The sequence below is a fragment of the Rousettus aegyptiacus genome, unplaced genomic scaffold (assembly GCF_014176215.1).
Source record: "Rousettus aegyptiacus isolate mRouAeg1 unplaced genomic scaffold, mRouAeg1.p scaffold_m13_p_6, whole genome shotgun sequence".
In the NCBI taxonomy this organism is placed as follows: Eukaryota; Metazoa; Chordata; class Mammalia; order Chiroptera; family Pteropodidae; genus Rousettus; species Rousettus aegyptiacus.
The window spans coordinates 76,573,748-76,586,172 of NW_023416309.1; the positions used below are offsets into that span (position 1 = coordinate 76,573,748).

Sequence of the window (12,425 nt, forward strand, 5' to 3'; positions counted from 1 at the left end):
TTGGCCTCAAGACTATGGGAAGTACACACTGGGAACTCCATACCTACTTGAGGACACTGAAGCTGGAGCTGGGCCAAGCAGTACCTGAGGCTGGGTGTCCTCACCACCCAGCCAGCCAGAAGATGGTTTCTCAGTGAGCACCTGGCCTGTCTCTACATGGCTTCCTCTTGCTTCTATGCCTGGGCTCTGCAAGGGATCCTTCTTCAGCCACTGGTGCTTGGTGTCAGACTCTAGTTGGGGATTAGGCCATTGTAAACACTAGGATCTAGACAATTCATCTGGAGTGGTCACAGTGGGCCCAGCCCCTGGCATTCCTGGTGCCTCCGAGATCTCACTAGTGTTGGAGATCAACAGTAGGTCCTGAATCGTGGCCTGAGTGTGGAGGTGTGACCAACCAGAGGGCTTGGCTGACCACGCACAGTTTTCCCGCCTGCCTGTCATTTCTCTAAGGCAGCCAGGGGCTGTTGGTGGCTGTGAGGGCGACAACTGGGCCCTCCTCAGTAGCTTCCTAGAATTGCAGGCCGCATGTGAGATCCCCATTTGAGGCTCAGTGTCACCATGATTCCCTTGGCATTGTTCTCAATCTGCTATGTGCTGGTGGAAACTGGACCCCAAATCCTGATTCTTTGGCTGGTCTTCATCACCTTACACCTGACCTGGTGTGGAGCCATTCACAGGATAAGCCCTAGTGTTGGTCTGTGTAGACCAGAGAGGAAATGGAAAGAAGAGAGGCAAACAATGGACCCTCATGAAACCACAAACAAGCGGGGTGGAGGAAGAGAATTCAAGGAGCTGCCGGAGTGGACGGGGCTCCTTGAACAGCTGAAAGAAGAGGCACTGATCTGGGTGCCTCAGGAAGCACCAGCACGCCTGGGCTTCCTTTTATCTGGAGATTGGTAAGGCCAACAAATGAATGTTTGTTATCGTTTTGCTGCATCCATGGCAGTAATGATGTTTTACCCTTCAGTTTCAGCGAGAAACTGGAAGAACTTTGCCCTGGTTCCCCTCTTAAGAGATGCAAGTATGCGAGAAAGGCAGCCAGCCCAGCCTGAGGAAGTTCACCTGAAACACTTTGCAGGGTCCCTCAAGCCAGAAGATGCTGAGGTCTTCAAGGATCCTGCTGCTTTAGGGGAGAAGTGAGGAACCCCCCAAAAGGAGCTTTCAACACTGTGGGATCTAGGATAGCACGCCATTACTGGAGTCTGTGTAGGGAGAACCCACGCTCTCTTAGCAGCCTGTCCTGCTTCGCACCTGCCCAGGTGCCTTCCTAGACTGCACTGGACAAGCTGTGGGGAGTACTGATGGATGCATGGGAAGAGATAGTCATCCAACCCTACTGTCCCCAGGTGGATCTGCTAACAGGAAAGGATCTTGCTTTCAAGGTTTTTCTGACTTTATTAAATGTCGTGAATGTTAAATCTCTACTTGGCCATATGTGGTGCCCCTGTCTTCTTCCATTTTATATCACTTGAAGTAAAAGTACATGAAGCCCAGGAAAACGCTATTTAGAACAAAACGCTTCCTTTGATATAAAATGCTGAAAGCCTTCTCTGCATTGTGCTTGCTACTCCTCCTGACCAGAGCAGGCTGGGGGTGATGTTTACTCTTCAGAGGAGGTAGGGAAGCTGGTTCCATTCCCAGCTCTGCCAGAATCAGGTTTTTTCAGAGTGGCTTCATCCTTCCACAAGACATCACAGTTCCAAACATATAAGCTCTATTGCTATTCAAATGAAAGTCCAGACCAATGTCCCAAAGCCATGTGGCAAGAATTTTTTTTTTAACGATTTTCCATTTGTAGTGAGCATAGTCCTGCCCCACTGTAGTAGTACATACTTCCACCTTTATCCATCCTGTCATCCATCAAATAAATAAACATATATATATATATGTATATCATATCAAGTGTGAACTTAGTCCTGGCATAGCTAATTGGCTCTGTGCAGTCTGTGCATGCGAATGTGTGTGTATTTGTGTGTGCATGCACATGCATATTTATGTGTTCTTTGCATGTGTGCACGTGTGTGTATGGACTACCCCATGTGACCAGGAGCCTTGGTCACCCTTTAATTGTTACCCATGGGTGAAGACGCTCCTTCATGCGTACATCTACCATACACAGCAAACTATGGGCCACGGGCCAAATCTGGTCTGTCACCTGCTTTTGTCAACAAACTTTTATTGGAACACAGCATGGCCATTCATTTCCATACTGTCTGTGATTGCTTTTATGCTACAATGTGGAACCGACTAATTGTAGCAGAGACTGAATAGCCTGCAAAGCCTAAAATATTTACTATCTGGCTCTCTGCGTAAAAGTTTTCTGACTCCAGCTTTATGGAAAAGAATTCAAAAATCAATGATCCAGAGGAGCTGTCCCAGGCATTAGTGGTGTTGTGTTAATCTCTGTGGAGTGTGGAATGAGCTGCCAAGTTATGGAATTGTTGGATGTTGGTTCATGGAAACATGGATGACATTAGCTGAGGCTGGGGCTTCAGCTCTACCACCAGAAGAGGGACCCCCTCCTCCATGTTCCCCAGTGTCATATCTGCCCCACACATGAAGCCTGACAGAGGAGCACTGGAGTTTGTTGACAAGGTGTGAAGTGAGCTGTGGCCAGACCACAGTAAATGAGTATAGAGGAGGATACTGATGGCCAGAATGTATTGAATGTTTAGACAAGGTATTTGATGTGCTTTATCTTTCAACCCTTTTAGCAGCCAATGGAAAGCTATCATTAGCTCCATTTTATAGATGAGAAAAATGTGGCTGGGACAGTTACTAAGGTTACATAGCCAGTAAACAGCATTGCTGGCATCTGAATCTAGGCAGTCTGACTCCAAAGCCCAGAACTGAACTGCAGGCCCAGCCTTCCTAGCAGAGCATGGCCTGGGGTGTGCCAGCCTATCCTCGGATCAAAAGGGAGATGTGAGAGCTTCTTGCTTCCTCTTGTGGGCCTGGAACCTCTTGCTTAACCTATATGTAGACCTTACTCAGAAAGTGTCATGTAGATGTGGGATATCTGTAAGTTTCTACAAATTAGATCAACTTGCCATTTGCTCAGAGCTGGAAGGAATCTTGTGGGTATACTTTTGTAAGATGAATGATCACGATGTTTTATGTGAAACTAGGTGGTTTAAGGAGAACATACCTGCAATTAGTCAAGTTCTTTTTTGTTGTTGTTTTTTTCTGTCACTGTTTCTTTATCTTTCTCTGTCTCCATGTGCTCTGCTCCATTGCCTGGAGGCAGGATGAGCCAGAATCCCCGATAGGTAGGTTTCCCCATTCCATCCCAGTCCCATCTTGCCCACGGGAACAGGTGCGCACTTCCTGAGTATGCAATTTCTGAGTGACGTGGAGACAAGTAGGTCCATCTAAGCCTTACTCCGCCCCCTTCACTGTTGTAGCCTGAGCCAGAGGGAGGGCACAGAGTCTTCCCTGATACAGGTGGCCAGGGCAGTTTCTGGGAGAATGAATTGGTGTAACAAACAGCATAATAGCTAATAGCTGTCACCATTTATTGAGTGTTTTCTGCCCTCTGGGACTCGTTCTAGCTCTTTCTGTGAGTTCTCCCATTTAGTTCCCACGGTACCTTGGTAACTTGACAAGGTGGGTTTATTATGTACGTTTCACAGATGAGGAAACTGATGCTCTGGAGAATGACTTGCTCGGGGTCATACAGACAGAAATGTGTGAGGCTGTCTGACACCAAGGTCTATAATTTCTGGTGGGAGCACTGAATGGGGATTTCTTCTGTCTCTGAGGGCACCTGATTCCAGGCTTCAAAAGATAGATACTAAGTCCTGGGGCTGGATGCCTTTGGGTCACCCAGGCCAGCCCTTGGCAGTGGCTTTGCCTCCTGGGGTCAGGGCAGAATATCTGATGGTTCATTAAGCCCTCCCACCAGCAGGATCTCTTTAACTCCTCACGGCATCCTTGGGAGGTAGGCATTATAATTTCCATTTCTCAGTTGGAGAAACTGAGGCCTATATGTATATAATGGGTAGCATCTAATATAAGAAAGGGAAGAGTTAGGACCAGAACTTCTGCCTTGGCACCTGCTGCCTCCCCGCCTTCTCCTGGGTCAGGGTGAGGCTGCTTTGTGGGCGTGGAGTGACTCAGGCAGGGCATGTGGGCAGGTGTGCGCCGAAGCTGGGACTGGTGGGTGTGGCCTGCCTGGTGCCGAGGGCAGGTGGCTCATCCAGTTCTGCTTCAGAAGCCTCATTCCAGCCATCCCTTTACCTGCGATGAGAGCCTCTTGCCACTTCAGCCGCAGTCCCTCTGGTGGGCCTTGGGCCCAGAACATGCGGTGATCCCAGAGCAAGGACAGCCACTACCACTCAGACCTTACCAGGTGAGTTACCACATAGGCAGCCGGATCTAAGGGGTCCTCTGGGCCATGTCTGCCCTTTGTTGATAGGCCTTGAGGGGAAGGTTAGAAGGGAGCATGGGCCTCGAGCAGGGGAAATAAAGCTAGACTTGAGCTCTTGGCTACAGGTAGTGTGAGAGAGCATAGGTTCTGATGGGCCCAGGAACCTTTCCCTGAGATCTGGGATCTGGGAGAGGCAGAACTCTCACAGCTGTCCAGGGCCAGAGGTAAGACTCCTGTGTTCCTCAGCAGGTCCCAGGGATGTGGCTCTCTGGGGCAGGAGTGTGATGGGACTTCAGGATGGGGTGAGGTGGCCCCTGAGATTGAGACAGACAGGGCCCAGACATCCTACCGGTGCTGCGCCAGCAGGCATGCAGTCTCCCTGTGTCTGTGGGCCTAGTCCATCTCCCAGGAAAAGCCAGTCCAGTCAGTGTTAGGACTTGAGAGACATAACCTCCCACTTTCAGGTGAGGAAGCCTGATCCAGAGGAAGAAATGCTGGGACAGCGAGGGAGAACACAGGTGAGAACGCAGGGTTTACAGGGTGACTCAGGGAGCTAATTACAGCTGTCACAGCTTCAGTCCAGAGATTTCCCCACCCTCCCCTGACCCAGCTGCCCAGGACTGCCCCACACTAATGGGCCCAGGGCAGAGTGGATGAAGTAGCCAGCTTCAGGCATGAGAGATGTAGGGTCATTGTGGAGTACTCAGCCCATTTCACGGGATGAAAAACAGAGGCCTAGGGAGGAGTGAGAGACATCCCTTTCATCCCTCTCCTTCACTCTTGGCCTTTACTCTGTGTATATGGCTACTTATGATTTTCTCTCAACGGGCTGCTCCACTGTCTGACCTTGAGGCCCCTCCTCAGAGCCCTTCCTCAAGGTTCATGTACTCTGGGGCCAAAGGCCTCCCAAGAATGACTTTTCTCTCAAGGCAACTCACTTTTAGTGTGTGTTTGCCGGGGGGGGGGGGGGCAGGGGAGCGGGGTGGCGGTGGTGGAGGCTGTCTCATTTCCAGTCCTCACTCCAGTCTGATGACAACCTGTTCCAGATACTCCTCCAGGAAGCTCTCCTATTTGGGGCAGGATCACCAGTGGCCTCAGTTTCACCCCACCCAGCTGGGCTCTTCTTACAGAACTCCCCCGACCGCTGCAAACTCATGACTCTGAGGGAGCTCTCTGAGGGCCACTCAAGCTAAGAATGGCTCCCATTCTCTGCGGAGACACCACCTGTCCTTAGAGCCTTCTCCCTTGGCCATCTTACTCTGTATGGCCAGCCTACCGGTCCACATCCTGATGGCCGTTCCAGCAGTCAGTCTCCTCCTGGCCCCCGGCCTCTGGTCTCCCTGGTCCCGCACATAGACATCTCTCTCTAAGGTGGCTGTCTTTATGTAACTCAAAGCCCTCTCATGTCCTCCACTGCCCTGGGGATCTGCCACAGCTCCTGACTACTGTTCCTGGCCCTCCCAACTTGGTCCAATCTGCTCCTGAACCTCTTGCTGCCAGGGCTCCCCATGAATAACCCAGGCTCTCCACCCACACCAGCTCCTTGCCACTCGCTCAATTTTTTTGACCTCTTGTCTGCTCAGGCTGTCCCCTCTGCCTGGATTGCCCTTCCTCCACATAGTCCCCTGGGAAGGTATATCAGTCTCTTTCTGGCCTTACCTGCCTAACGCAGGAGTCAGTCATACTGAACATCAATAAAGCAGATTGGACCAAGAGGCTGCGACCTCTGCCTCTGAGGGAGGGGGCTCAGCTTCTCCCTCTAGGTAGACAGACAGACACGGTCTGGTTACACTTAGCTTTGTGTGGGTAAGAAAGAGAAATGATTAGTGTGTTAGCTGCAGGACCACCAGGATTCTGAGAAATCCAAAAACACAAGGGTGTGTGTGTGTGTGTGCGCGCACACGTGTGTGTTCCAATACAACTTTATTTAGAAAAATGGGTAGACAGCTGTGTTTATAAAGCATGGTGTCTATAGTAAAGGAGGTGACAAGTCCTATTATGTTGAGGAGCACTCCAAACACAAAATCTGAGAGAAACATTGAGGAAGCAAAGCTTATTCTCAGGAGTTCACCTGGAGATTAGTGGGGCTAGAGATGATGTTTTGAGGAAGTTGAAAGGCATGGTGGTCTACTTGGAAGTTCTCCTGGTTCTCCTAGGATCCATAGGAGCAGGAGAGCTAGAGTAGGAAGCAGGAGAAGCTGTAGAGACAGTTCCCTGTCCCTGAGAAGCATTGGTAGCCTGGGATGGTAGAGAGTGAGCCCCCCATTTTAGGAAGTCAGAAGCCTCCTAAAGCTCCTCCATGCCCCCTCAACATGAACATCTGTGCTGTGATTGTTTTCTAGCCATGAATGCTCACCCCAAGGAGATGGTGCCCCTCATGGGCAGAAAAGCCACCATTTCCAGTGGGAACCCTGCCATCCTTCAGGAGAAGAGGCCGGCAGAGATCACCCCCACTAAGAAGAGGTAGGACTAGCAGGCTCAGGCCTGAGTGAAGGAGACCTCAGGCCCACCCTCAGAGAGACCTTGCCTGAGTGTACCTGAGTGTCTCAGTCTCATGTGCAGTGGCCTTGTGCCCAGCTATGTATAACTGGGGGTGGGGTGGGGAAAAAACATTGCAAACTCGGAAAGCTGAGCTAGGGAGGTCAGTATAACTAGAATAATCAGGGAAGCCTCCCTGGAATGGTCAAGGGGTCCTGAGATAGAAACACTCAGGAAAACTCCTGGGGGAGGCAAGGGATTGCTAGGGCCATCCTTGAGACAGCAAAAGGGGGGTGGAAATTCCAGGTGGGCCGGACCCCCTACTGGGTACTTTTCACACACATTGACTATGTACCCAGCCAGGTTATTCACTCTCTCTAACCCCACCTGTGTAATGGGTACACCAGCAAAGACATCAACTCATAAGATGATGGTTGATTGGAATCGTGCCATCAAGATGCTCAGCCCTGGCCAAAAGTCAGTGCTTAGCCCATGTTGGCGTTGGTAGTGTTTTTGTTATCTTGAGCTTCATCTTCATCATCATCATAATTATTATCACTCTGCAGGGCACCTGAGGACTGTGCAGGGCTGGGACGGTTATGACCATTTCTCAGTTGGGGACAAGGAGGAGGCAGGAGCAGGGAGAGTAGTTCCTCAGGGTCACACCTGGCCTCTGAGCTCCCTCCACAGCAGTCTCTCAAACCCCTCAGCCTCTTCAGTGCCCCTCAAGCTGGGATACTTCTTCTCCATCCCAGTTGTGCTTCCCTTGGTTTTGGGGCAGGCCTTCTGGTCTAGGTTGGCCTGTTTGTCCAGCCTCCTCTGCTCCTATCTGAGGCCCACTCTTGGGCCAGAGGTAAGCTTGGTGCTTTCCCTTCTGTTGGTTTGAGTGATAATCACGAAGGTCTTTTGTGCAGCAGACCTGGGCCTGGGCCCCAGCTGGGGAGACCGGGACACACAGAGAGAGAATGTCTGCCCCTGCTCATAGTCTGGTTGGTGAGAGAGGCACCAAGGAGAATGTAGGAAGTGCCCTGAAGAGAGGGTGAACTAGACAGGACCTGAGGAGGGGCAGGTCATTCTGATTCTGTGGGCAATCTCAGGGCAATTTCTGGAGGGAGTGGTGCTAGAGCAGAGAATGGCATATGGAGAAGAGAAAGAGCATCCAGGCAGAGGCTTGAGGCAGGGACCAGTGAGGAGTCCCATGTGGCTGAAGTGCTGGGTGGGTGAGGGAGTTTGGGGAGATGAGTTCCTCTGGGACTGGGTACTGGCAGTAGGTTAAAGAGATTGAACAAAACTGAGGGCAGTGGGGAGGCACAGAGGGTTTTATGTGAAAGGGAGGGCATGGTGAGATTTGCATTTTGGAAAGGATACTCTGAGTAATCTCTGTGGGTGATGGATTGGAGGGGAAGCTGTTGGGAAGCCTAGGTGGTGAGGTCTGAGCCTGCATGGTCAGGGATGGAGAAGAGGGGACTGGTGAGAGAGGTATTAGAATCATGGGGTCCACAGGAACAACTATGATATGGGGAGAAGGAGGAACAAAAGAGATATCCTTTTGCTAGTGGGGGGACCTGGAGGGATGATGGGGCTGTCTCTTACATGGGCACATTAGAGCAGAAGGAGCAAGGTCAGGAGGAACAAGCCAAGTTCAGATGTGAAATGTCGGCTATGAGGTGCCCAGGGAACATCCAGGTAGAAGCTCCATCCTGGAGCGAAAACTCAGGGGACATAGAGATCAGACAGGTCTCAGTGAGACCATGGGGCAGCCTGGGTCTGGGTGGTCTCGTCTGGGTAAGAGCAGAGATACGCTTGAGCTAAGCCACCAAACACTACCCTTCTGCCTCTCTTTCCCTCCCTTTCCCCCTCCCCCTCCCATTTCCAAGGGAGGTTTGGATGGCAGCGAAGAATTGAGAACAGGGTTTCAAGAAAATCACAGGTTCTTCTAGTAGTCAAGCTGCATTTTGTTTTTATCTTATCCCTATTCATCAAGTTAGCTCTAGGCTAACTTCTGCCTAAGGGCCTTGAGTGCTCAAGGACCAAGTGTGAGGTATGACTTTTGTCTCAGGAAGTGGTGGCTCCTTCTCCTTCCCAAGAGCTCTTTGAGTTGCCCTCAACTCCTACTTATCCCAAGACCCTGAAGGTCTGGGCATCTTCCCCAGGACTCAGGTCTAGAGAAAAAAAGAAAAATAAAGAAAAAATTATATGTAAATAAGGAAGGCAAATCTGACCATTAAGGAAATATGCACCAATGGTGGAATTGAAGGCACCAAGAAATCTAGATTGGGGAGAGATTTTTCCTGAACCATCATGCTACTCCCTGTGAGCAGCTCCCACTGTGACCATCTTATTGGGCCGTGGGCAAGGTGATGCCCCGGGACAGAGACACAGGTTGATGAAAGGCGTGGAGGAGTTGGTGTCACAGGGTCCAGAATACTTGGGCATTTCCAAGGCCAAAGTAGTAGGTAAGAGAGTCTCCTCCCCAGCCCTGGGGCAGCTCGGGGATTTTTTTTTTTTTTTTTTTTGCCATCAGAGACAGAAATGCAGGAGAAATGGTGCAGAGCTGTCTACTCAACTGATTTAACAACTCCCAGGTAGTGCCCTTTGGTCTGGGTCAAAGGTAGGAATAAATAGCATTTACTGCAGGTCAGGAGCCAGGATGTCACAAGACCTTGCCATCTACTCATTAGGGTGGATGAGAAGTGGCAGGTAGGGCAGGCATGAGACAGGCTCTCATGGTCCAGCAGCTCTCTGGCTCAAGAGTCAGGTCCTTGCTCACAGCTGGGTCTTCTCTGGCCTGGCTCTCACTACTCTCCTTCCCATCTCCCAAAGACCCCCTTCTGCAGACACCCTCACCTTCTGCCAGGGAGGCTTCTCTTATATTACTCTCTCTGCTTCCAGGGCTTTTCCCAAACCACAGGTCCATTTCAAGACCCAGACTAAACCCCACCCTGATAGAACACAGAGCCTTCCCTGATCCCTGTCCTTGACTGGAAAGACCTTTTCCCGTGAGCTCCTGCAGCCTCTTTGAAGAGGTAGCATAGTTACCAGGATAGCGTCTTAGCTCTGGTTGAGATCTCTGAGGACAGGGTCTCTAGGAAGGTCATCTCTTTTCTCCCTGCTCCCATGTTTCCTATACAGAGCATATTCATAGTTTTTGAGTAAGTGGATGAGTCAGTGAAGGAGCAGACAAGACAACAGGAGAAGGAGTGAGTGAGTTGATGAGTAAGCAGCCCAGCAACTCAGCATAGTCCCTCATCATGAGTAAGGACACTTCACAGTGAGATGAGGACATGCTTCTTCCTCTTCCTTGGACCCTCAGTCTCCAGGCCGGGGGTGTATAGATGCTCTCATGATTTGGTTTCCTGGAGCATTTGTGAGACCTCTGTGGGCTCTGAGAGGAGGCCCTGAGAAGGAGGGGGAGTGGAAGAGAGGCAAAGGACCCTTCCTCAGCTTCTTGTTCAAGACTGGAATGAGAAGTGAGGGTTTTGGGCAACTGAGAGTCCAGTGAGAGTCACTTGAGGTACGCAAACTCCCAACATTTACAGTGTAAGGCTGTGTTAGTCTCTTTACTTATTGGTCCAGTCTACTGGTTTCTCTATCTTTTTACCTATTTACCCACCTAACTACTACTTCCTTAGACAGTCTTCCTTCCCTCCCTCCCTCTTTTCCTTCCTTCCTCCCTCCCTTCCTTCCTTCCTTCCTTCCTTCCTTCCTTCCTTCCTTCCTTCCTTCCTTCCTTCCTTCCTTCCCTCCTCCCATCCATCTATTCATGTGTGTATCCATTTATCCATACATCCATCCTACCATTCATCTATCTGACCATCATCCATCCATCCATCCATCCATTCATCCATCCACCCATTTGTCCAGCTATCTCACCATTTATCTTTCACTCATCACCTATCCATCCCTGCTCATCCATTTAGTTAGGTCTTCTGAATGTCAGGACCAGTATTGGGTTCTGGTGAATCAAGACAATGCAATTGTAGTTTCTGCTGTTGAAGAACTTACAGCCAAAGGACATTGAATTGTCTAGAGCAAGACAAGCAATAGCCTTACTGTGCTATGCCCTGGTCTGGTCCTTGGGGTCAGTTCTGACCAACCCACTAGAACAGTAGCTCTGTGAGGGAAAAGATTTTGCCCACTTGTCCACCATTATATCCCCATCTCCTAGGAGAGTACCTGGGACATTGTAGATGCTCAATAAATATTTGTTGAGTAAATGTACTACTGAAGAGCCTAGACAGGTAGGGATAGCTTTGGGGGTGGCTATTGCATGGGCACTGCAGGGATACAGGGTAGTGGTGATCAGACTGGATGACCTCTGATGCCCATTTCAGCTAGATAGTCCATAAGTAGATGATGCCAGTGCTGCTTTCCTCCAGACTTGAGGCCTTTGGGATCATCTGACCCAACCATTCTCCATCCAAGTGAGGACATTTGGACCAGAGATGGCAAGTGATCACCTGAGGTCACACAAGAGGCAGAACCAGAGCCAGACTAGAACCCAGGCCTCTGCTCTCAGCCAAGGGTTTACTCTTCTCTTTGTCTTCTCTTTTGGAAGGAGGATTTGATTTTAGGCCAGGTCAGAAGTTTCCTCTTAATGAGCAGGTGACAGGAAAGTGAGGGCTGATGTGTCAGCTGGCACTGCCTCCCGCCCCACTTATGCGCATTTCTGGATTAGTTGAGCCTTCCAGGCTTGTCTGTGCCCAGAGGAGAAGAGAGGGATTCCCCAGGCAAGGCCTGGCTCTCCCTCCTGCGTGCCACACCCCAGGAAGTGGCTATGTTGGGTGGCCTCCCTCTGTGGCAAATTCCTGGAGCTGGTTTGCTGGAAGAAGACCCAGAGGGGTAAGGGGAGAGCAGAGCTGCACAAAGAGTAGTATGAGCTATGAGCCTGGGCATCAGGAGTCAGGTTCTCTGACTAATTTAACTTCTATCCTGACGGGTGACCATGGATGAGATATTTCTCCATACTGGGTCTTAGTTCTCTCATTGTAGAATGGAGCCACCATCCCTTCCCTGCTGCCCTCCCTTCTGAACTTGATATTGCTGAGACTGTACTCTGGGAGCTCTTCTGTGATCTCGTGCAGAAGGGAGGGGCATATTAATCCTTCTGGACCTATGAAGGAGTCAGGCAGCAAAGGGGCTTAGGAGAGAGACTTACTAGTCAGGAAGCCACAGCATGGGCCAGTTCACAGAGCAAGGTCACTGTGCCAGTTGTGCTACAGCAGCTGCGGGGTGGGGATGTTGCTGCAACCAAGGTCATCCTTAGCCTGATCCTCACCATCCTGGTTGTCATGAGAAGGCATGTCCCTGAGTGTGTGATGGTGGGTTCCGAGAGCATGCACATCTGCATTTGTGGGTGTGTCTAAAGCCAGGCCATGGCTGTGTCTGAGGAGTTGCTTCTGGGTGTGTGTCTTGCCTCTCATGGGACAACGGGTGTCTCCCCTTCCCTGGGGCTTAGCCAGGTCACTGGCTCAGGGCCCACATCTCTCTTCTAGCCCCAGGGAAAAGTGGACCCCTCACTTGCCCCTCCACTGCTCCTCACCTCACTGTCCAAAGTTCTTTCCTGAGTTTCCCTTCC

The 12,425-nt window shown here is 50.6% G+C and overlaps 2 protein-coding genes across 5 annotated transcripts in view; both read left to right on the top strand.

Annotated features, from left to right (window-relative positions):
• The window catches only part of TRPV1 (transient receptor potential cation channel subfamily V member 1), a 37,664-nt gene extending 35,768 nt beyond the window's left edge, over nucleotides 1-1,896 (top strand). For all 3 annotated transcript variants that reach the window (XM_016138842.2, XM_016138841.2, XM_016138843.2), the window contains exon 16: nucleotides 968-1,896. In XM_016138842.2, coding sequence (XP_015994328.2) covers nucleotides 968-1,140 — 173 coding nt within the window. In that variant the 3' untranslated portion in view covers nucleotides 1,141-1,896. The remainder of the gene's footprint in view (nucleotides 1-967) is intronic.
• Nucleotides 1,897-6,293: 4,397 nt separating this feature from the next.
• Nucleotides 6,294-12,425, top strand: part of TRPV3 (transient receptor potential cation channel subfamily V member 3) — a 28,112-nt gene continuing 21,980 nt past the window's right edge. For both annotated transcript variants that reach the window (XM_016138847.2, XM_036223743.1), the window contains exon 1: nucleotides 6,294-6,832. In XM_016138847.2, coding sequence (XP_015994333.2) covers nucleotides 6,669-6,832 — 164 coding nt within the window. In that variant the 5' untranslated portion in view covers nucleotides 6,294-6,668. The remainder of the gene's footprint in view (nucleotides 6,833-12,425) is intronic.